General features: G+C 42.7%; 2 protein-coding genes across 4 annotated transcripts in view; both read left to right on the top strand.

The window, feature by feature from the left end:
- Positions 1–6041: 6041 nt before the first annotated feature.
- On the top strand, positions 6042–11056 carry SMCO1 (single-pass membrane protein with coiled-coil domains 1). The gene is made up of 3 exons (XM_021692615.1): positions 6042–6224; positions 9408–9557; positions 10597–11056. The coding sequence occupies exons 1-3, from the start codon at positions 6175–6177 to the stop codon at positions 11039–11041; spliced, it is 645 nt and encodes a 214-aa protein (XP_021548290.1). The 5' UTR covers positions 6042–6174; the 3' UTR covers positions 11042–11056.
- A 7680-nt stretch (positions 11057–18736) lies between these two features.
- Positions 18737–21178, top strand: part of RNF168 (ring finger protein 168) — a 42417-nt gene continuing 39975 nt past the window's right edge. For 2 of the 3 annotated variants that reach the window (XM_021692356.1, XM_021692354.1), the window contains exon 1: positions 19229–19746. In XM_021692356.1, coding sequence (XP_021548031.1) covers positions 19446–19746 — 301 coding nt within the window. In that variant the 5' untranslated portion in view covers positions 19229–19445. Of the gene's footprint in view, positions 19065–19228; positions 19747–21178 lie in introns of those variants that run through there. The other variant, XM_021692355.1, reaches the window with a different exon arrangement.

Genomic DNA, 21178 nt, shown 5'->3' with positions numbered 1-21178 from the left:
ATGTTGCATATTTCAGTGCTAGAATTTCCATTTGTTCTTATATTAGCCTACAAGGGCTGCCATAATAGAATACCAGAGACTGGATGGCTTAAAAACCACAAATAGTATTTGTCATATTTCTGGAGGCTGGAAGTCCAATATCAAAGTGTACGTAGGTTTGGTTTCTCCCAAGACCTCAATCCTTGGCTTGCAGATGGCTGCCTTCTCACTGTGTCTTCATCTGGCCTTTTCTCTTATGCATGCACATCCCTGGTATCTCCTTTTCTAATAAGGACGCTAGTCATATTGGATTAGGCCTCTACCCTTATGACCTCACATAACCTTAATTACCTTTTTAAAGTCCCTATTTCCGGGGCACCTGGGTGGCTCAGTCAGTTAAGCATCTGCCTTTAGCTTGGGTTGTGATCCCAGAGTCCTGGGATCAAGCCCCATGTCGGGCTCCCTGCTCAGTGGGGAGTCTGCTTCTTTCTCTCCCTCTGCCTCTCCTCCTTGCTCTTGCTCTCTCTATCTCTCTCAAATAAATAAGTAAATTTTTTTTAAATAAAAAAATAAAAAATAAATAAAGTCCCTATTTCAAAATGCAGTCACACTGGGTCTCAACATATGAATTTTGGGGGATACAATTCAGTCCATTGCACCACATAATGAGATATTATTCAGCAATAAAAAGGAATGAAATATAGATACATGCTATAATATGGATGAATCTTGGAAATATTATGCTAAGTAAAAGAAGCAGTCACCAAAAACTGTATATTGTGTGATTCCACTTATATGAAATGTCCAGAACAAGAAAATCTATAGAGACAAAAAGTAGATAAATGGTTGCTAGTCCTTGGGCAGGGGGTGGAGGGATTAGGAGGGAATGGGGAGTGACAGCTGATGGGTACAAGATTTCTTTTTGTAGTGATGTCAATGTTCAACATTGATTGTGGTGATGACTGCACAACTCTGGGAATATGCTTAAAACTCTTGAGTTGCACATTTAAAATGGGTCATTTATATGATATACAAATTATATCTCAATAAAGCTGTTAAAATACATACTGTATGATTCCATTTACAAAAAGGTAAAAAAATAGGCAAGACTAACATATAATGAGACAGAGTAGTTGATGAGGCAGCAGAAGGCCAGCTGAGGACAAAGCATAAGCTGACACCCTGCAAACTGCCCCGCACCCCCCACTCCTGGGTGGGAAATGTGTGACATTCCTCCAGGAAGTTCCCAACTATCTGAATTTTTTTTTTTAAGATTTTATTTATTTATTTGACAGAGAGAGAGAACACAAGTAGGCAGAGTGGCAGGCAGAGAGAGAGGGAGAAGCAGGCTCCCCGCTGAGCAGGGAGCCCAATGTGGGGCTTGATCCCAGGACCCTGGGATCATGACCTGAGCTGAAGGCAGACGCTTAACCCATTGAGCCACCCAGGCGCCCCTCCCAACTATCTTAATGTTAATGCCTTACAAGAGGGGAAAACCTTAACTTGACAATGGCAAGGCCTCCAGTCTCTTGTAGGTCCTCTTTAGCATATGAAAGTTCTTTTGAAAATCTCCCTTTTCCCTTACCCCCCCCAACTCCAAGTCACCCCCACAACCCCGGTGCAGCAGCTCTTTCCTGTCCTTTAATAAAACCACCATTTTGCACCAAAGATATCTCGAGAATTCTTTCTTGGCTGTCGGCTCCGGACCTCAGCCCACCAAACCTCACCGACATTACAAAACTACGTAAGTAGTTACCTTTTGGGAAGAGAGGGAGAGCAATCATTGGGAGGGCCCCTGAGGTCCGGGCCAGTTCTGGCATGTTGGCAATATTTTATTTCTTGATATGGGCTAAAGTTACATGAGGGTGTTCACTTTGTGATAAGTCTGAAAGGAAAAGCACCATTTCCTCTCTATACTCAATACTTCTGACACCAAATGTATGGGATTTTCCACACCAAGAAATTCTCCAGTTCTTGGAAGACACTGGCGAGGTGTCCTACAATTTAATGTAATTCTAAAACTAACTCCCAAGATTTAGCGCAGACCCTGCAAGTTAGTCCCACAAGACTGTCCCCACTTCAGAAACCAATCAGAAGTCCCAAGTTGTCACAAGCACTTCTGACTGACTATAAATCAGAAGTTCCCATTATCCTCTCCTCAAACTTGATAATTTGTTAGAATGGTTCACAGAACCCAGGGAAACAGTTTAGTCATTATTACTGATTTATTACAAAAGATATATTAGGGGTACCTGGGTGGCTCAGTCGTTGGGCATCTGCCTTCGGCTCAGGTCGTGATCCCAGGGTCCTGGGATCGAGCCCCGCATCGGGCTCCCTGCTCAGCGGGAAGCCTGCTTCTCCCTCTCCCACTCCCCCTGCTTGTGTTCCCTCTCTCTCTGTCAAATAAATAAATAAAGTCTTTAAAAAAATAAAAATAAATAAAAAATCAAATTCACTAGTTAAAAAATAGTTTGGAAAGCAATATGACAGGGGACCGGGAGGGTCTGGAAGATGAGCCTAGCAGACGAGATCAGGAAATAACAAAAGTTGATAAAAGGCAATCAGCAATCAAGGATGGAGTGATCAGCAGGTATTGCTTAGGTCTACACAGACAAAAGGCAGTCAGTGGGGGGTACCTGGGTGGCTCAGTCAGTTAAGCGTCTGCCTTCAGCTCAGGTAATGACCTGAGACCCCAGAGCAGAACTTTTTACTCTTTGCCCTGCTTTAAACATTCTTCTGGGGACAGGGTTCCACAATGCCTTATTCTGAGTGAGCAGAAGACAGAGATACCAGCTTAAATCAGAGTCTCCACCATTCTCTCCTTCCTTCTCTGTTTTATTTCCTTGTCAAGATTCTGGCCACTGACCTACCCATAAGAAAACGAATGAAGGGCTTCAGAAGAAACCTCAGCAAAGAGGAACTTGATATATAAAGTATCCTTCACTGAACTGTTAATGCCTTAAGAACAGAAGCCCAAGGGGTGCTTGGGTGGTTCAGTCAGTTAAGCATCCACCTTTGGCTCAGGTCAAGATCCCAGGGTCCTGGGACTGAGCCTCGCATCGGGCTCCCTGCTCAGTGGGGAGTCCGCTTCTCCCTCTGCCTGCAGCTCCCCTTGCTTGTGTTCTTTCTCTCTCTGTCAAATAAATAAATTTTTAAAAAACAAAAGTACAGAAGCCCAAATAAAAAAGGCGTAATCAATAAGGCAAAGTTACTTCTTACAATAAGCACACTAGCAATGGAATTATTCTAGGGGAGGTTAATTTGGGACAGGTTTCTGGTTTTGGGTTTTTTTTTTCTTACCCTTTTAGCAGCCTCTCCCTATTTCCCCCACTCCCCACTGATGAGGGAGTAAAAGGCTAGCTGAAGACAAAGTATAAGCTGACACCCGGCAGCCTACGCCCACTCCTGGGTGGGACATGTGTGACATTCTTCCAGGAATCTCCCAACTATCTTTTTTTTTTTTTTAAGGTTTTATTTATTTATTTGAGAGAGAGAGAGAGCGAGCACGAGAGGGGGGAGCGGGAGAGGGAGAAGCAGACTCCCCACTGAGCAGGGAGCCCGATGCGGGACTCGATCCCGGGACTCCAGGATCATGACCTGAGCTGAAGGCAGTCACCCAACCAACTGAGCCACCCAGGCGCCCTCTCCCAACCATCTTAATGTTAATACCTTGCTAGAGGGGAAAACAACCTTTACCCGACAATGGCAAGGCCTCTGGTATCTTGTAGGTCGGTCCTCTTTGGCATATGAAAGTTGTTTTGAAAACCTCCCTTTTCCTTACCTCCCCCAACCCCAGAGTATATTATCAGTCACCCCTCACAACCCCGGTGCTGCAGCTCTTTCTGCCCATGGGTCCTGTCCCCGTGCTTTAATAAAACCACCATTTTGCACCAAAGATGTCTCAAAATTCTTTCTCGCTCATCAGCTCTGGACCTCACCCCACTGAACCTCACCTATATTTCAAAACCACATCACCCACCCCTGGCAACCACTTTTCTACTTTCTGTTTCTGAGTTTCACTTTTTATTTAGATTCCACATATGTGAGACTCTGCAGTATTTGTTTTTCTCTGTTTGGCTTATTTCATTTAGCATAATGCCCTCAAGGTCCATCCATGTTGAAACAACAGCAGGATTTCCTTCTTTCTGGACAGTTAGGTTATTTCCACATCTTGGCTATTGTGAGTAATGCTGCAAGGAACATCAGAGTGCAGATACCTCTTCAACATCCTCTTTTCAATTCTTTTTTTTAATAAATCCCCTGAAATGGGATTGCTGGATCATATGATTTCCAGTTCTAATTTTTTGAGGAACTTTCATACTACTTTGCATTGTGAAAGGTTCTTTTCATCTGCCTGCTCTGCTGTCCTGGCTTGCTCTCTGTGGCTGGTTCCCCTCACGGTCATAAAAGGGTGATTGCTGCAGTACCAGGCATTACATGAAGATTCAACAATAGGAGGGATGAAGAGAGACCATTTCTACTATGTGTGTGTGTTTTGTCACCAGAAAAGCTTTCTTCCCAGTCACAAAAGGACAAATAGTATACAATTCCACTTATATGAGGCCCTAGAGGACTTAAATTCATAGGGACAAAAAGTAGAATGGTAGTTTCCAGGACTGAGAGGGGAGAATGTGGAGTTGGTATTTAATGGGTATAGAATTTCAGCTGGGGAAGATGAAAATGTTCTGGAGAAGGATGGTGGTGATGGTTGGGCAACAGGGTAAATGTTCTTAATGCCACAGAACCGTACACTTAAAAGTGGTAAAACGTGGCTGAGTTTTGTTTTGTTTTTTGTTTTAAGATTTTATTTATACAGGGGCACCTGAATGGCTCAGATGGTTAAGCATGTGCTTTCAGCTCGGGTCATGATCCCAGGGTCCTGGGATCGAGCCCCATGGTGGGCTCTCTGCTTCTCCCTCTCCCTCTGTTTCTCCCCCTGCTTGTGCTCTCTGTCTCTGTCAAACAAACAAACAAATAAATAAATATTAAGATCCGATTAGATGTTTTTTTAATAAATAAAATTGTATTAAGATCTTATTAAATGTTGTTTTTTTCCTCACATGAATTTTTTGCTTAAGGCATATCCACCCATTGTTTCCTGACCGCATCATGTACCTTGCTTTGTGATTTTGCGCACATTACTCCAGTTGGTAATACCCTTCTCTATCTTCTCTGATAATCAGAGACTTACATTTCCTTTAAGGCTAAGCCCAAATCCTACCTTCAATGTTAGCATTTCTCAATTACCCAACGCTTTAGTGACTTACTCTCTCATCTATGATTTCTATGGTCTGTACCTATTTGGTGCACAACATTTTATATACATTTTCTTTTTAAGTATATGTCCTGTCTTCCCAATTAGACTTTAAACACATTGAATTCAGCGGTCCTGTTTTATGTCTGTGTTTATTTCCTTATTTATGTATTTATATACATACATATGTATGTATGAATGTATGTATCTATTTTTAGAGAGAGAGACAGCACGACAGAGAGAGGAGAATCTTAAGCAGGCTCCACACCCAGCACGGGGCTCAAGCTCACGACCCCGAGATCATGACCTGAGCCGAAATCAAGAGTTGGACCTCTAACTGACTGAGCCACCCAGGCACCCCTGTCTGTTTTTATTTTCAATACTTAATCTAATACTAGAAACTCTCAATAAATATTTATTAGTTTTATATTTTATATATATAAATATAATAAATTATATTTATTAGTTTCTAAGGATGATTAGATTTTTAGCATTGATACAATACATCATAGAAGGTCTGGGGATCTCTTTAAACCTAATTTAGATTATAGTTGAATAATGAAGCTGTTAAAATTTGAGAGTAATATTTCCATCAAATTTAACCCTTGTATATAACCATATATACATTTATTGGAATACACACAGAGCCACGATTACATCTGATTGTTTTGCTATGTTGATGTACTATGGTTCATTTTACAAAAGCAAATATGTGCGTTCTAAGACACCTGTGCTCACAAGATGAGTTCTCTGGAACTATATTTGGATGTACAAGCTATTAAAAGCTTCTTGTACTGAGTGACCTTTCAGGCAGAATTAGATCAAATACTCATACTGCTGCTGCCTGTTGCTGAGTGGAAGACAGCAGAAAACCCTGGATTCAAACCTCCATTAGGTTTTTGTTTTCCTTGTTTGGTTTCCTTTCATTTTGCCTTAAGAAGATGAACAATGAGACCACAGCCCTGATATCCTTGAAGGAGGCAATGAAAAGGTTGCTAAGGGCTACAGGGAGGGAGCAAGCATTGCCTGCTTTTCTGGGAAGATGGGTAAGAGAAGAATAAAGAATAAAAATAGGCAAAGAACTATAGACATACTAATTAGAATTCTGTCTCTGTTTAAAGTGGTTTAAGTCTTCCAGGTTAAAAATAGATATAACTAAACAAGAAAGAAAAATTACTCCCAGGTGAATTCCATTCAATTAATGCATGTGCTATATTCTAGGTATACAAAATAAGTAAAATACGGTTTCTGTCCTCAAGGAGCTCAAAGCCTATACAGATAACAGAAGTATTCATAAATACTAGAATGTGATTGACCTTATGACCTTACGATGGTAATGTTCCTAAAGGGCTATGGGAACATGAAGAAAGGATCAATTAATTTTGCCTTTTATACTAGGAAAAGGAACACTTCACAGAAAGACATTTAAGCTGGACCTTAAAGTATGAGTAAAAAGTTATGAGAAAGAAAAATATGGGAAGGAATTCTGGGGTGAGGAAAAGTACTTGGAAGCCACAGAAGCCTGGAATTGTGTGCTGTGTTCAGTCAGCTGCTAGATGTCGCAAGTGGTTAGTGACTAGGATATGAGAGGACTGGCAGAAGAAGGGAGCAAAGGGCTAAGGGCTTTATGTTCATCCTCCTGAGGATATCCAATTTGGCTCTAACTGTATCAATGGACAACATAGATAATCAGTTGAGTTACATGAACAGAATTGTGTTTTAGAGGCATATTTCTAGGGATGCCTGGGTGGCTCAGCTGGTTAAGTGTCTGCCTTCAGCTTAGGTCATAATCCCAGGGTCCTGGGATCAAGCCCCGTATTGGGCTCCCTGCTCAGCGGGAAGCCTGCTTCTCCCTCTGCCTGACGCTTCCCCTGCTTGTGCTTTCTTTCTCCCTCTCTCTCTGACAAATAAATAAATTTTTTAAAAATCTTAAAAAAAAGAAGCATATTTCTAGAGGATGGATTAGAGGTAGCAGAAATTGAAAGCAAGGATTCAGTTAGGCTACTATAATCCTAGGTCAAAGTGAAAGATAGTTACTAACTGGTTTAGTGGTGATGGAGAGGAAGGGATAGTTTAGAGGCATTAATGGAGAGGAAGAAAAAAAAGGTAAAAATTATTCTGAGATTTCTAGTTCAAGCAATTGAATAGATGGTGATATCACTAACTAAACTGGGGGATTGTAGTAGAAAGCAGACTTGGATTTGCAGACATGTTGTTTAGGATTTATTTGGAATGGTGTGGGAATGCCTTTTGGTGAGAGGCTTCCCAAAAACTGTTAACCATTGTGAACTTTTACACTGACTGACAAGCTAGAGTTTCTCTCTACAGAGTTCAACCTAGAGATGACCTATAAGCAATATAGTCTTAAAGGTGTCAAAGTGAATACCAACAGTATGCCAGATGACATTGTTTCGACATGCAAACGGAGACTGCTGCCATATTAGGTCCTGCAGGCTTACACTCCTACGAAACACCACACATTTCATAGAGGGCCTTATCTATATGTACATAAAATATCCAAAACAGTGAGAAAATTCCACCATAGTAATTTCTGACGATTGGGGTGGTTGGGGGGGGATAGTTAGCAGGTTCAGTTTAGGACAGTTGAGTTTGACATCTCCATCCAGGTGGAGATGCACAAAACACAGTTAAAGATAACAGGTCTAGCGCTTAGGAGAGATGTGGTACCTGAAGCTGAATTAGCCTTGAGATAAAGTGAGGACCAAGAAGAAAAGATGGCCAAGGACAGAACCTGGGCAACTCTAAGAGTATCCAGGTCACTGGGGACTTGGAAGCTCAGGGAAGTGGTATGTGTATTTATCTATCACTTCTTTCATGAAAAACAATGTGGGGGTCTTCAGGCAAGTGAGTTGTGTTGTTTCAGTTCCCTGTGATTCAGTTTGACATAATTCTGGTGCCACAGCGCCCCTGATGATTAAGGTTGTTCAGAGCTACCCCAAATGCCCACGTTGGGTTACACAGCTCAGCAACTCATTCACATCAGGGATGTGGATCAGATGAGACGTTATTTTATTACTTCTGTCTAAGGCCTTTGCTAGGTATTAGGGGACAGGTATAAAGATGTCTCAGAAATAGTCTCTGATTCCCTCCCTCCAAATTTCATTCATGAAATGCTAACTCTAAAAATAAAGCTGGAGGTGGGGAGTGACAGGTAATGAAGGCAGTCCCTGTGAAAATTAAGTCGGCAGGGTGATCTCCAGGCAGAAAGGCTAGGGAATTCAAGCAGTGGAAAGTGAGCTTATCCTGAAGGTAGGATAGGATTTGGGCAGTCAGAATAGAGAAATGCACCTTATTAAATACTGGTCCCAGCACTAGCTAGCTATGACATTAGGTTTCGATCTTTTGGAGACTCAATTTCTTTATCTGTAAAGTTTATTTATTTTTTTTAGTAATCTCTACATCCATGTAGGGCTTGAACTCATGACCCCGAGATCAAGAGTCTCATGCTCTTCTGACTGAGCCCGCCAGGCACCCCTCAATTTCTTTATCTGTAAAATGATAAAAATGACTGCTTCATTTCTTATGGTTGTTGTGAGAATCAAAGTAATGCTTGTATTTAAAGTACTTCTTTTCAGGGCGCCTGAGTGGCTCAGTCGTTAAGCGCCTGCCTTCAGCTCAGGTCATGATCCCAGGGTCCTGGGATCGAGCCCTGCATCGGGCTCCCTGCTTGGTGGGAACACTGCTTCTCCCTCCCCCACTCCCCCTGCTTGTGTTCCCTCTCTCACTGTGTCTCTCTCTGTCAAATAAATAAATAAATAATCTTAAAAAAAAAAAAAAGTACTTCTTTTCTTAAAGTAGGCTCCATGCCCAATGTGGGGCTTGAACTCAAGACCCTGAGATTGAGAGTTGCAGGCTCCACTGACTCAGCCAGCCAGGTGCCCCTAAAATACTTTTGAAAATATAAAGTACAATAGAAAAATCAAGACATGGCAGATAATTCAAGTAATAAGACGATTAAAAGGTTTGGCAATATAAGGAATATAGGATGTAGGATGATGGTTAGAGCAAACGGCAAATAGGAACATCTGTTCATCATTTAAGTAGCTGCCCAAATTAATGGCGGTTATAAACAATGTATTAGAGCTTTACCTTAAGGCAAGACTAAGGTTTTGTCCCTTGTCCTAAAGTCCCGCTTGATTCTTTCATCCTATAGAGTAGACCACAAACTCCAAGCTTTAGAAGCACAGTTTAAAGAACTGGACTGCACCAAGAATGGTCTGACCCAGAGATTTGAAGAGCATAGCAAGGCTCTGGCAAGCCAGGCAGCCCAAGATGAGCTGTGGAGAGCAGTTCTGGCTACCAAGTGAGTATCCAGTGAGAAAGCGGTGGAATTTTGTGGCTTTGTGAAAGCTTGCAGTGGTCATTCTAAACTTGAACTTCAATGGGTTGTGAAGAAATTATATTTTCGGAGGTCAATTCATTCAAAAAAGATTAATTTGAGGGACGCCTGGGTGGCTCAGTCGGTTAAGCATCTGCCTTCGGCTCAGGTCATGATCCCGGGGTCCTGGCATCGAGCCCCACATCGGGCTCCCTGCTCGGCAGGAAGCCTGCTTCTCCCTCTCCTGCTGCTGCTTCCCCTACTTGCGCTCTCTCTCCCTTTCTCTTGCTCTGTCAAATAATAAAATCTTTAATAATTAAATATCAACTGACTGGGTGGTGCAGTCAGTTGAGCATACAACTCTTGGTTTAAGCTCAGGTCATGATCTTGGGGTCCTGGGATTGAGCCCTGAACTGGGCTATGCACTCATTGGAGAGTCTGCTTGAGACTCTCCCTCTCTCTCTGCCCCTCCCACTCGTGTTTCTCTCTCTTTCTCTATAAAATAGATAAATCTTTTTTTTTAAAAATACATTCATGGGGCACCTGAGTGGCTCAGTCGGTTAAGCGCTTGCCTTCGGCTCAGGTCATGATCCCAGGATCCTGGGACCGAGTCCCGCATCAGGCTCCCTGCTCCGCGGGGAGCCTGCTTCTCCCTCTGCCTCTGCCTCTCTATCTCTCATGAATAAATAAATAAAATCTTTAAAAAAAATAAAAATAAAAATAAAAGATTAATTTGAGCACCTGTTGATACACCAGTACTGCCATATACATCTCGTCACAGTGTCTCTTGTCTGACGGTGTCTTGCTAGCACAGAGATGGGTGACATAACTCCTCTGCTGTCGAGAAATGTATAGTGTGAGGGGCCTGAGAACGAAGCTATCCCATGTAGTGCAGGCCCTATTCTAAAATATTTTCTGAAATACAACCGCTGGTTCTTCTCGTGGGTTGTATCCTGATAGAATTAGCTTTATGTTTGTACATAAGGAGTTCTACTGATTAAGAAGCTCTCCACGTTTTTTGTAGATTCACTTCAATGGAACTGAATATTTTATACAGCTACGTCATCGAAGTACTCATCTGCTTGCACACTCGTGTGCTTGAGAAGCTGCCAGACCTGGTGCGAAGTCTTCCCACCTTAGCCTCTGTCCTGAGACGAAAAGTCAAGAACCAGCATGTTAGAGTCATGTGGGAGTCTGTCCTGGAGGAGTGTGGGCTGCAAGAAGGAGATATCACAGCACTTTGTACCTTCTTTATTGCCCATGGTAACAAGGCAGAATACTATGGTGCTAAAGTGAGGCAGATGTATATCAGGGATGTCACTTTCCTGATCACTAACATGGTAAAGAACCAGGCTCTGCAGGATAGTTTGCTGAGGGCTGTGCAGGTCATTGGGAAGGGGAAAGCAGCGAGGTCCCCCGAAGAGCAAAAGTCATCCCTAAAAGAGTTGATACCATCAGTCAGAAGCTAACTTTGATGACCAAGAGATTCTACTTCTAGCAATTTATCTTGCAAATGGAGAAAAGAAGATGTATGTACAATTTATCACAGGCTTATTTTTATAGCAAAAGTGGGGGGAGCCTTAAACAAACTATGATAAATTGATACAATGGATACTTTCTGTGTAGCAATATAAGAGAATGAAGAAGTTCTTTGTGTAACTGTAAAACGATAAGGAGTTATTACCAAGATGTATTATTTTAAAATATTTCCTATATATTGTTAAGTAGAAAAAAAGGGCAAAAACAAACACACACACACACACACACACACAAGCTAATATATCCATAAACTTCATAAGCTTCTTCTGGAGAGATACATTAGAAAGTAAGAACATTGGTTCTCTCAGGGAAAAAAATGAAGAGGCTAGGGGTCAAAGGTAGGAGGAATTCTTTTCACTGTTACTCCATTTTGTACATTTTGAATTTTGAACCATGTGAATGTACTATATACTAGAAGACAAAAAAACAATAAAAACACCTAATATATATTGTATGTTATGCACTTTCTCTCCAGTACACTACCATAGTTATTTTACACTGGAAAGGGAACTCTTACACATTGACTATATATTAAAGTATCTATTGGGGCGCCTGACTGGCTCAGTTGATAAAGCACATGATTCTTGATCTCAGGGTTGTAGGTTTAAGCCCCATAATGGATATAGAAATTACTTAAAAATAAAATCTTAAAAAAATTTTATTGAACACCAAATGCCATGTACTAGGTGCTGTGAATAACAGAAACATTTAAAAATGTGGACCCTGTCTTCCAGGTAAAGGTTAAGTGCTTATGCATTATTTGGGAGGTACAAATTCAGATTAACCAAAATGAGGTAACATTCTGGAAGGAGTTAGGTAGAGGATTCGAAGTAATACGATATGATGTATTACCTTGCTGGCCCTCTTTGAAAATGAGCCATGACACAGCAGCTTGCTTGGTAGATAAATGCACTCAGTCTTGGAGCATCTGGCTGGCTCAGCTGGTAGAGCATTAGACTCTTGCTCTCAAGGTTGTAAGTTTGAGCCCCATGTTGGGTGTAGAGATTACTTAAAAATAAAATCTTGAGGGGCGCCTGGGTGGCTCAGTCGGTTAAGCGGCTGCCTTCGGCTCAGGTCATGATCCCAGGATCCTGGGATTGAGCCCCGTGTTGGGCTCCCTGCTCAGCAGGGAGCCTGCTTCTCCCTCTGCTCCTCACCTTGCTCACTCTCTCTCACTCTCTCTCAAATAAACAAATAAATAATAAAAAATAAATAAAATCTTGAAAAAACATGCACTTTTTTTTTTCTTGTCCTCCCCAGACACACTGTTTGGAGAAACCATGCCTTGGAAGGAAGATGGAAAGGGAATTTCTCTGTCATGCTCACTTAGTCTACTGTTTTCAGTTGGCTGAAGTTTGTTCCATGGGGAGTAACTGCCCCCCACCACTCTACTTCCAGGATGCATCATTTAAGTCCTCCCAGCAGCCAGTAGGAAGCCAGTGCCTGCCTTGCTCAGTGCAATGTTTCACTGGAGTCCAGAAGTGATAGAAAGAGCCAGAGATTCTAGAAATGCAACTGGTTAGCCCCAGGCAGAGCAAGGGACTATGGGTCCACACTTGATCTTAACCAAAAGGCCGAGAAGCGATGGGACTATGGGTCCAGAAAGTAAACAAGGCCAAGGAAATCTGAGGAAGCACATAAAATGTATCCATTACACAGACATAAATACCTGAACATATACATTAAAATGTTAAGAGTTAAATAATAAGACTACAGTAAAAACCACTATCAGTAGGCAATACAATGATTAGGTGAGTTCAGAGGAGGGTTATCACTGTGTGATTGAAGATTGAGGACTACTTCCTGGAAGAAGCACATTGAATTGATCCTTCAAGTAGGCAAAGCACCAAAGTAACTCATGAGTTAAGATTTCAAACTATGGCCTGAAAGCACAAGATCTGGATGCCAGCGACTAGATCATAGTTGAATGTTTGAAAGGATAATCGGGGGGGGGCACCTGGGTGGCTCAGTTGTCAGGCGTCTGCCTTCGGCTCAGGTCATGATCTCAGGGTCCTGGGATTGAGCCCCACATCAGGCTCCCTGCTCGGCGGGAAGCCTGCTTCTCCCTCTCCCACTCCCCCTGTTTGTGTTCCCTCTCTTGCTGTGTCTCTCTCTGTTAAATAAATAAAATATTTAAAAAAATAAAAATAAAAAATAAAAGGATAATGGGAGGGGGCTTCTGGGTGGTTCAGTCTGTTGGGTGTCCATCTCTTGGTTTTAGCTCAGGTCATGATCTTGGGGTCATGGGATCCAGCCTCAAATCCGGCTCCACACTCAGCACAGAGTCTGCTTGAGTTTCTCTCCCTCTCCCTGTGCCCCTCTCCACTGCGCTCATGCTCTCTCTCTCTCTCAAATAAACCTTAAAAAAAAAAAGAAAGAATAAAGGGGGGTTCCACAGGGAAAAGAAGGTTGGGACCATATTAGGGAGCTGAAATTTTAGGCTAAGGTGTTGATATCATGGACAAGTGGATTGACAACAACAGGTTTCTGAATTCACATTAAAACAAAATGAAAGTTCCCAAAACTCTCTACCAAGGGCCCACACATCCTTGGTTTATCTCCATCTGAAACCATCTGGCCAACCTGAATGGTCTCGGCAAACCCAAAAGACCTTAAAGACTGTATTCACGCAGTGATTTTCTTCTCTTCCTCCACATCTATGTAACATTTCCTCAAAAACTCAGGCCTCAGTTTTTTTTCAGGTTGTTTTTTTCTTTTCTTTTCTTTTCCTTTCCTTTTCTTTTGGTTGTTGTTTAAAAATTTTTTCTTATTGTGGTAAAATACATATAACAAAATTTAACACCTTAACAATTTTTAAGTGGACAGTTCAGTGTATTATATACATTCATAATACTGTGCAACCATTACTACCATCCATCTGAAAACAAACTCTGTACCCATTAAACAGTAACTCTCCCAGCCCCTGGCAACCATCATTCTATTTTCTGCCTCTTGGTTTGGTTCTTAAGTACTAGGGATCAGTCTATTGCGTTCCTGTGGTTTTTCTAGCCAAAACCTACTTTTCTTTTTTTTTAATTTTTAAGTAATCTTTACACCCAGTGTGGGGCCCAAGATCACATGAGATCAAGAGTTGCATGCTCTACCAACTGAGCCAGCCAGGTGTCCCAAAACCTACTTTTTTCATAGAATTCAAAACGGTAAGATCAGGTGTCAGCACAAGAACTTAGTATCAAAGTGGAAAAACTTATTTCAGAATGCATAAAATGTTAAAATACTTTTTACCTCCTTTGTAATTTTGATTGTTCTAGATTGAAATTTAATAATACAGGAGTACACCATAAATGATGCACATGACAGCTAAGCCCCAGGATCGAGGCAGCTCTGTAGTTTGTTTTCTAAGCCCTATGAAACTGCTATAGAAATGAATGGATAGGGGCGCCTGGGTGGCTCAGTCATTAAGCATCTGCCTTCAGCTCAGGTCATGATCCCAAGATCCTGGGATCGAGCCCACATTGGGCTCCCTGCTCGGCGGGAAGCCTGCTTCTCCCTCTCCCACTCCCCCTGCTTGTGTTCCTGCTCTCGCTATCTCTCTCTCTGTCAAATAAATAAATAGAATATTTTTTTTAAAAAATGAATGAATGGTTTAAAAGGATTATTCACCACAACCAAGTGGGATTTATTCCTGGGCGGCAAGGGTGGTTCAACATCCGCAGATCAATCAATGTGATACGCTACATAAATAAAAGAAAGGACAAGAACCATATGATATACTCTTAATAGATGCAGAAAAAGCATTTGACAAAGTACAGCATCCTTTCTTGATTAAAACTCTCCACTGGGGGCACCTGGGTGGCTCAGTCGTTAGTTAAGTGTCTGCCTTCGGCTCAAGTCATGATCCCAGGGTCCTGGGATCGAGCCCCGTGTTGGGCTCCCTGCTCGGCAGGAGGCCTGCTTCTCCCTCTCCCACTCCCCCTGCTTGTGTTCCTGCTCTCACTGTGTCTCTCTCTGTCAAATAAATAAATAAAATCTTAAAAAAAAAAAAAACTCTCCACTGTGTAGGGATAGAGGGTACATACCTCAAAATCATAAAAGCCATTTATGAAAAACCCACAGCAAATATCATTCTCAATAGGGAAAAACTAAGAGCTTTACCCCTATGGTCAGGAACACGGCAGGGATGTCCACTATCACCACTGCTGTTCAACATAGTATTAGAAGTCCTAGCCTCAGCAATCAGACAACAAAAAGAAATAAAAGGCATCTGAATCAGCAAAGAAGTCAAACTCTCACTCTGCAGATGACATGATACTCTATGTGGAAAACCCAAAAGACTCCACCCCAAAATTGCTAGAACTCATACAGGAATTCAGCAAAGTGGCAAGATATAAAAATCAGTTGCATTTCTATACACCAAAAATGAGACAGAAGAAAGAGAAATTAAGGAGTTTCTCTCCCATTTACAATTGCACCCAAAACCATAAGACACCTAGGAATAAACCTAACCAAAGAGGCAAAGGATCTGTACTCAGAAAATATAGAACACTCATGAAAAAAATTGAGAAAGACAAAGAAATGAAAAACATTCCATGATCATGGATTGGAAGAACAAATATTGTTAAAATGTCTATGCTACCTAGAGCAATCTACACATTCAATGCAATCCCTGTCAAAATACCATCAACTTTTTTCACAGAACTGGAACAAATAATCCTAAAATTTGTATGGAACCAGAAAAGACCCCGAATAGCCAGAGGAATGTTGAAAAAGAAAAGCAAAGCCGGCAGCATCACAATTCCGGACTTCCAGCTCTATTACAAAGCTGTCATCATCAAGACAGCATGGTACTTGCACAAAAACAGACACATAGATCAATGGAACAGAATAGAGAGCCCAGAAATGGACCCTCAACTCAATGGTCAACTAATCTTCGACAAAGCAGGAAAGCATGTCCAATGGAAAAAAGTCTCTTCAACAAATGGTGTTGGGAAGATTGGACAGCCACATGCAGAAGAATGAAACTGGACCATTTCCTTACACTATACACAAAAATAGACTCAAAATGGGGCGCCTGGGTGGCTCAGTCAGTTAGGCGACTGCCTTCGGCTCAGGTCATGATCCTGGAGTCCCGGGATCGAGTCCCGCATCGGGCTCCCTGCTCAGCGGGGAGTCTGCTTCTCCCTCTGACCCTCCTCCCTCTCGTGGTCTCTGTCTCTCATTCTCTCTCACAAATAAATAAATAATAAAAAAATCTTTAAAAAAAAAATAGACTCAAAATGGATGAAAGACCTCAATGTGAGACAGGAATACATCAAAATCCTTGAGATGAACACAGGCAGCAACCTCTTCAACCTCGGCTACAGCAACTTCTTGCTAGACACGTCACCAAAGGCAAGGGAAACAAAAGCAAAAAGGAATGATTGGGACTTCATCAAGATAAAAAGCTTTTGCCAAGGAAAGGAAACAGTCAACAAAATCAAAAGACAACCAACAGAACAGGGGAAGATATTTGCAAATGACATATCAGATAAAGGGCTAGTATCCAAAATCTGTAAAGAACTTATCAAACTCAACACCCAAAGAACAAATAATCCAATCAAGAAATGGGTAGAGGACATGAACATTCTTTTTTTTTTTTAAGATTTTATTTATTCATTTGAGACACAGAGATACCGAGAGAGAGAGAGAGCATGAGCAGGGGGAGAGGCAGAAGGAGAGGGAGAAGCAGGCTACCCGCTGAGCAAGGAGCCCAGTGCAGGACTCAATCCCAGGACCCTGGGATCATGACCTGGGCTGAAGGCAGACGCTTAACCATCTGAGCCACCCAGGCGCCCCATGAACAGACATTTCTGCAAAGAAGATATCCAAATGGCTAACAGACACATGAAAAAGTGCACAACATCACTCGGTATCAGGGAAATACAGATCAAAACCTCAATGAGAAACTACCTCATACTGGTCAGAATGGCTAACCTTAACAAGTCAGGAAACGACAGATGTTGGCAAAGATGCAGAGAAAGGGGAACCCTCCTACACTGTTGGTGGGAATGCAAGTTGGTGCAGCCACTCTGGAAAACAGTATGGAGGTTCCTCAAAAGGTTAAAAATAGAACTACCCTAGGACCCAGCAATTGCACTATTGGGTATTTACCCCAAAGATACAAATGTAGTGATCTGAAGGGGCACCTGCACCCCAATGTTTATAGCAGCAATGTCCATAATAGCCAAACTATGGAAAGAGCCTAGATGTCCATCAACAGATGAATGGGTAAAGAAGATGTGGTAATATATATACAATGGAATATATATATAATGGAATGTTACGCAGCCATCAAAAATGAAATCTTGTCATTTGCAAGGACGTGGATGGAACTAGAGGGTATTATGCTAAGCGAAATAAGTCAATCAGAGAAAGACAATCATCATATAATCTCACTGATACATGGAATTTAAGAAACAAGGCAGAGGATCATACAGGAAGAGAGGAAAAAATGAAAAAAGATGAAACCAGAGAGGGAGACAAACCATAAGAGACTCTAAATCTTAGGAAGCAAACTGAGGATTGCTGGAGGGAAGGGCGGTGGAGGAATGGGGTGGCTGGGTGATGGACACTGGGGACGGTATGTGTTGTAATGAGCACTGGGTATTATATAAGACTGATGAATCACAGACCTGTACCCCTGAAACAAATATTAAAAAAATCAATAACATGATTTAAAAAATAAAAATAAAGAAGAAATGAATGGATGGAAATTAAGATGGACACACTAATGCTTCAGCAAATCTTGACTTTAAACTGCACGAATTGTTCTCTTCCTCATTCTTGAGGCCTCCCCTCCCTTTCACTTGTTTTTCTGTAGAACCTTTTGCTCCAAGAACTGGGTGATGTAGATACTTAGTAATGAGACTTGGATGGCCCATGGCAGCGCTAGTCCTGAGACCACCTTGAAAACATAAGAAACGTGGGGACAGCACGTACCAGATTCCTGTCGAAACTGCCCAGATCCTGTAATGCCTACCGAATCCCTCAGCCTTTTGCCCTGGGCGGGCTTGCAGTCTTGGAGGCATCAGCCTGCTGCAGCCTCCTTCGCCCGGCGAAGCAATAAACTATCTTCCTTCTTTATACCCAAGCTCTGTCTCTGCCTTACAAATTTCGGCCCCATAACACAAGAAGTCAGTTTTGGACAACACTTAGAAGGGAAGGCAATCCTAAAACAACCTATCTCTAGGCCTCAGACTTCAGAAGGGGTGTGTCAGAGAAGGCAGTGGCAGTGCGTGTTAAACTGTATCAAGTTTGCGAATTCTCTGGCCACATCCTTTCTAGGAGATCAACCTAGGAGATGCTTCCTAAGAACTCTAGAAAGCGACCTAAGAGGTTTGGTACAAGATAGCAGAAACAGAATAGTAGCCTGAGGACTAGAATTTTAAGAAGAGGGAAGAATTTTTAAAATTTCTGTTTGGTCTTTAATTTGTCCCGAGGCTTCCCTTTTTCTGCCAGAGATCATCCTCACGACACTCAGGAGTTTCCGCAGCGAAAGGCACTGCAACGCGAGGGGAGGGCCCTCCACCGGGCAGGGAGCGGGCCGGGGCGGGGCGGGCGGCGCTCACAGGACCCGGAAGTCCCGCCCCGCCGAACGTCAGCTGTGTCGGCCCTTGGGTCGTTCTCTGGGTGGGAGGGGCCGTTTGGGTGGGCAGTTGTGACGTCACTAGCCCTTGTCGGGTTGCTACGGCACCACTGCTAAGATTAGGTATTTTTGGCTGACCTAAGGAAGGGGACTGTGGGCTCAGGGCGCCGGTAAACGGCTCCAGGTGCACGAAAGCTGGAATGTGGGGGCTCGCGTGCTGCCGCCACAACAACGGTAAAACGGAAGTCCTGCTCCCGCGCAGCTCGGCGTCCGGGCGGAAACAGCGTTCTTCTCGGAGCTGAGGCCCCGAAGCTTCGGGCCTGGGCGGCCTCGGGCTTGGCTGCCGGGAGCTAAGGGAGCACCCTCAGCTGGTAAGAGGGAGGAGGGGAACTTGGCGCGTACCTCCCGCCGCGCGGGAGAGCTGGAGCGCACTGCCAGCCTTGCCACAACGGTGGTGTTAATGCCTCGGAGCAGCCTAGGTCTCCCGACGGAAAGGTTCGTTTCCTTACGCGACATTTGTCTTAAACATGGATAAATACGCCGCCTTCCAGGGTAGTCCTGTTTCCCTGGATCGCAGAGCGCCTTTTTGCTTCAAGACGTTATGTGATGCTCCCAGTCTCTGAATTCTGATACGCTGCTGGGCATAATATTAAACACAAAGGTGTTTATTTCCTTTCTTCGTAGTTGGGCCGGAAATAAGATTCTCTCTCTTTCAGGTATTGATGTTGAGCATGCCTTTTTAGCATATTAAAATGGCTGTACCCAAAACCGCCATCCCTTCCTTGTCGGAATGCCAGTGCCGCATCTGTGTGGAAATCCTAATCGAGCCCATAACACTGCCTTGTAACCACACGCTCTGTAACCCATGCTTCCAATCGACTGTCGAAAAGGCGAGTTTATGCTGTCCCTTCTGTCGCCGCCGGGTCTCTTCGTGGACCCGATACCATACCCGAAGAAATTCTCTTGTCAACATGGAACTGTGGGAATTAATCCAAAAACACTATCCAAAGGAATGCGAGCTTAGAGTTTCTGGGCAGGAATCAGAGGAAATCGGTGAGTAAAACCCAGCGTGCGTGTTGTCTGAAAAATCAAAATCCTTTAAAAAGTGAATCACCACTAATCCATTTTCGAAAAGGATAAAAAGCTGATTAATACTTGTCTAAATTTTTCTCGGGGATTTGGGTTTTATGGGCCCCAACATGTTGATTGAGGTCGATGGTAACATTTTGTTCATTGTTAGAATGCCCAGGCTGTGTTCAGTTGTTTGTTGGGTTGAAAATGACAACAAAGAAACAAACCCAGAAGAATGGCCCACATGGAGCCTTCAGTCATGTGAAAGTTATATAAATATTCACAGATAAGCAGTAGTCAGTAGAGCAACCCCAGAAGTACAAAAAGCACTGGATTCCTGTATTACTGAACTCCATAAAGAACTTTCAGTTCTTTTCTTTTTTTAAAAAGATTTTATTTATTTATTTATTTATTTACACACACACACACAGAACACAGGCAGGGGGAGGAGCAGGCAGAGGGAGAGGAAGAAGCAGGCTCCGTGCAGAGCAGGGGGAGCCTGATGTGGGACTTGATCCCAGGACCCCGGGACCATGACCCGAGCTGAAGGCAGTGGCTTATCCAGCTGAGCCACCCAGAAGCCCCAGTTATGTCCTTAACTTACTTGATTACAGCACTACATCTCCATTCATTTAATTCTTCCCTTAAGCATGCAGTGAACCTCAACTAGCTTTCAGTGACCAGTTCCATCTAGTTCAGTTATTCTTATTTAAAGCCCTCCACCCTGTAGACTCAGCAGCTATTCAGTGTGCCCCATACTGAACACTTGACTCTAGCACACTTAATGTGATCAATAAGCCACGCAGTGTTTCTTGTCTATGCTTTGAATATGGTGCCTGTGCTCTGGTGGACCTGCCTTTTTTTGGGAATTACTTTTATTGTGCTAAATATATATAACATATTTGCCATTTAATGATGTTTTCAACAGTAGTTACACTTTATTAAAACTGCTTTATTGATATCTGTACATAGAATTGATACATTTAAAGTGTACAGTTCACTGGTTTTGGTATTTCACATCATTAGGTTTTTCAGAATTGTAAAATATATATAGCATACATTTTTTTTTTTTAAGATTTATTTATTTGACAGATAGCGAGAGAAGGCACACAAGCAGGGGGAGTGGGAGAATGAGAAGCAGGCTTCCCGCTGAGCAGGGAGCCCGATGTGGGGCTCGATCCCAGGACCCCGGGATCATGACCTGAGCCGAAGGCAGACGCCCAATGACTGAGCCATCCAGGCGCTCTTATATAGCATAAAATTTGCCATTTTAACCTTTTAAGTGCACAATTCAGTGGCAGTAATTATATTCACAATGTACAACCATCATCACTATGTTTCCAAAACTTTTTTTTTTTTTAAGATTTTATTTATTTACTTGAGAGAGAGCATGCACGGGGGGGGGGGGGGGGGG

The sequence above is a fragment of the Neomonachus schauinslandi genome, chromosome 1 (genome assembly GCF_002201575.2).
Source record: "Neomonachus schauinslandi chromosome 1, ASM220157v2, whole genome shotgun sequence".
Classification (NCBI taxonomy): domain Eukaryota; kingdom Metazoa; phylum Chordata; class Mammalia; order Carnivora; family Phocidae; genus Neomonachus; species Neomonachus schauinslandi.
The sequence above is the reverse complement of the archived record's forward strand: the minus strand, read 5'-3'. Positions and strand labels throughout refer to the sequence as shown.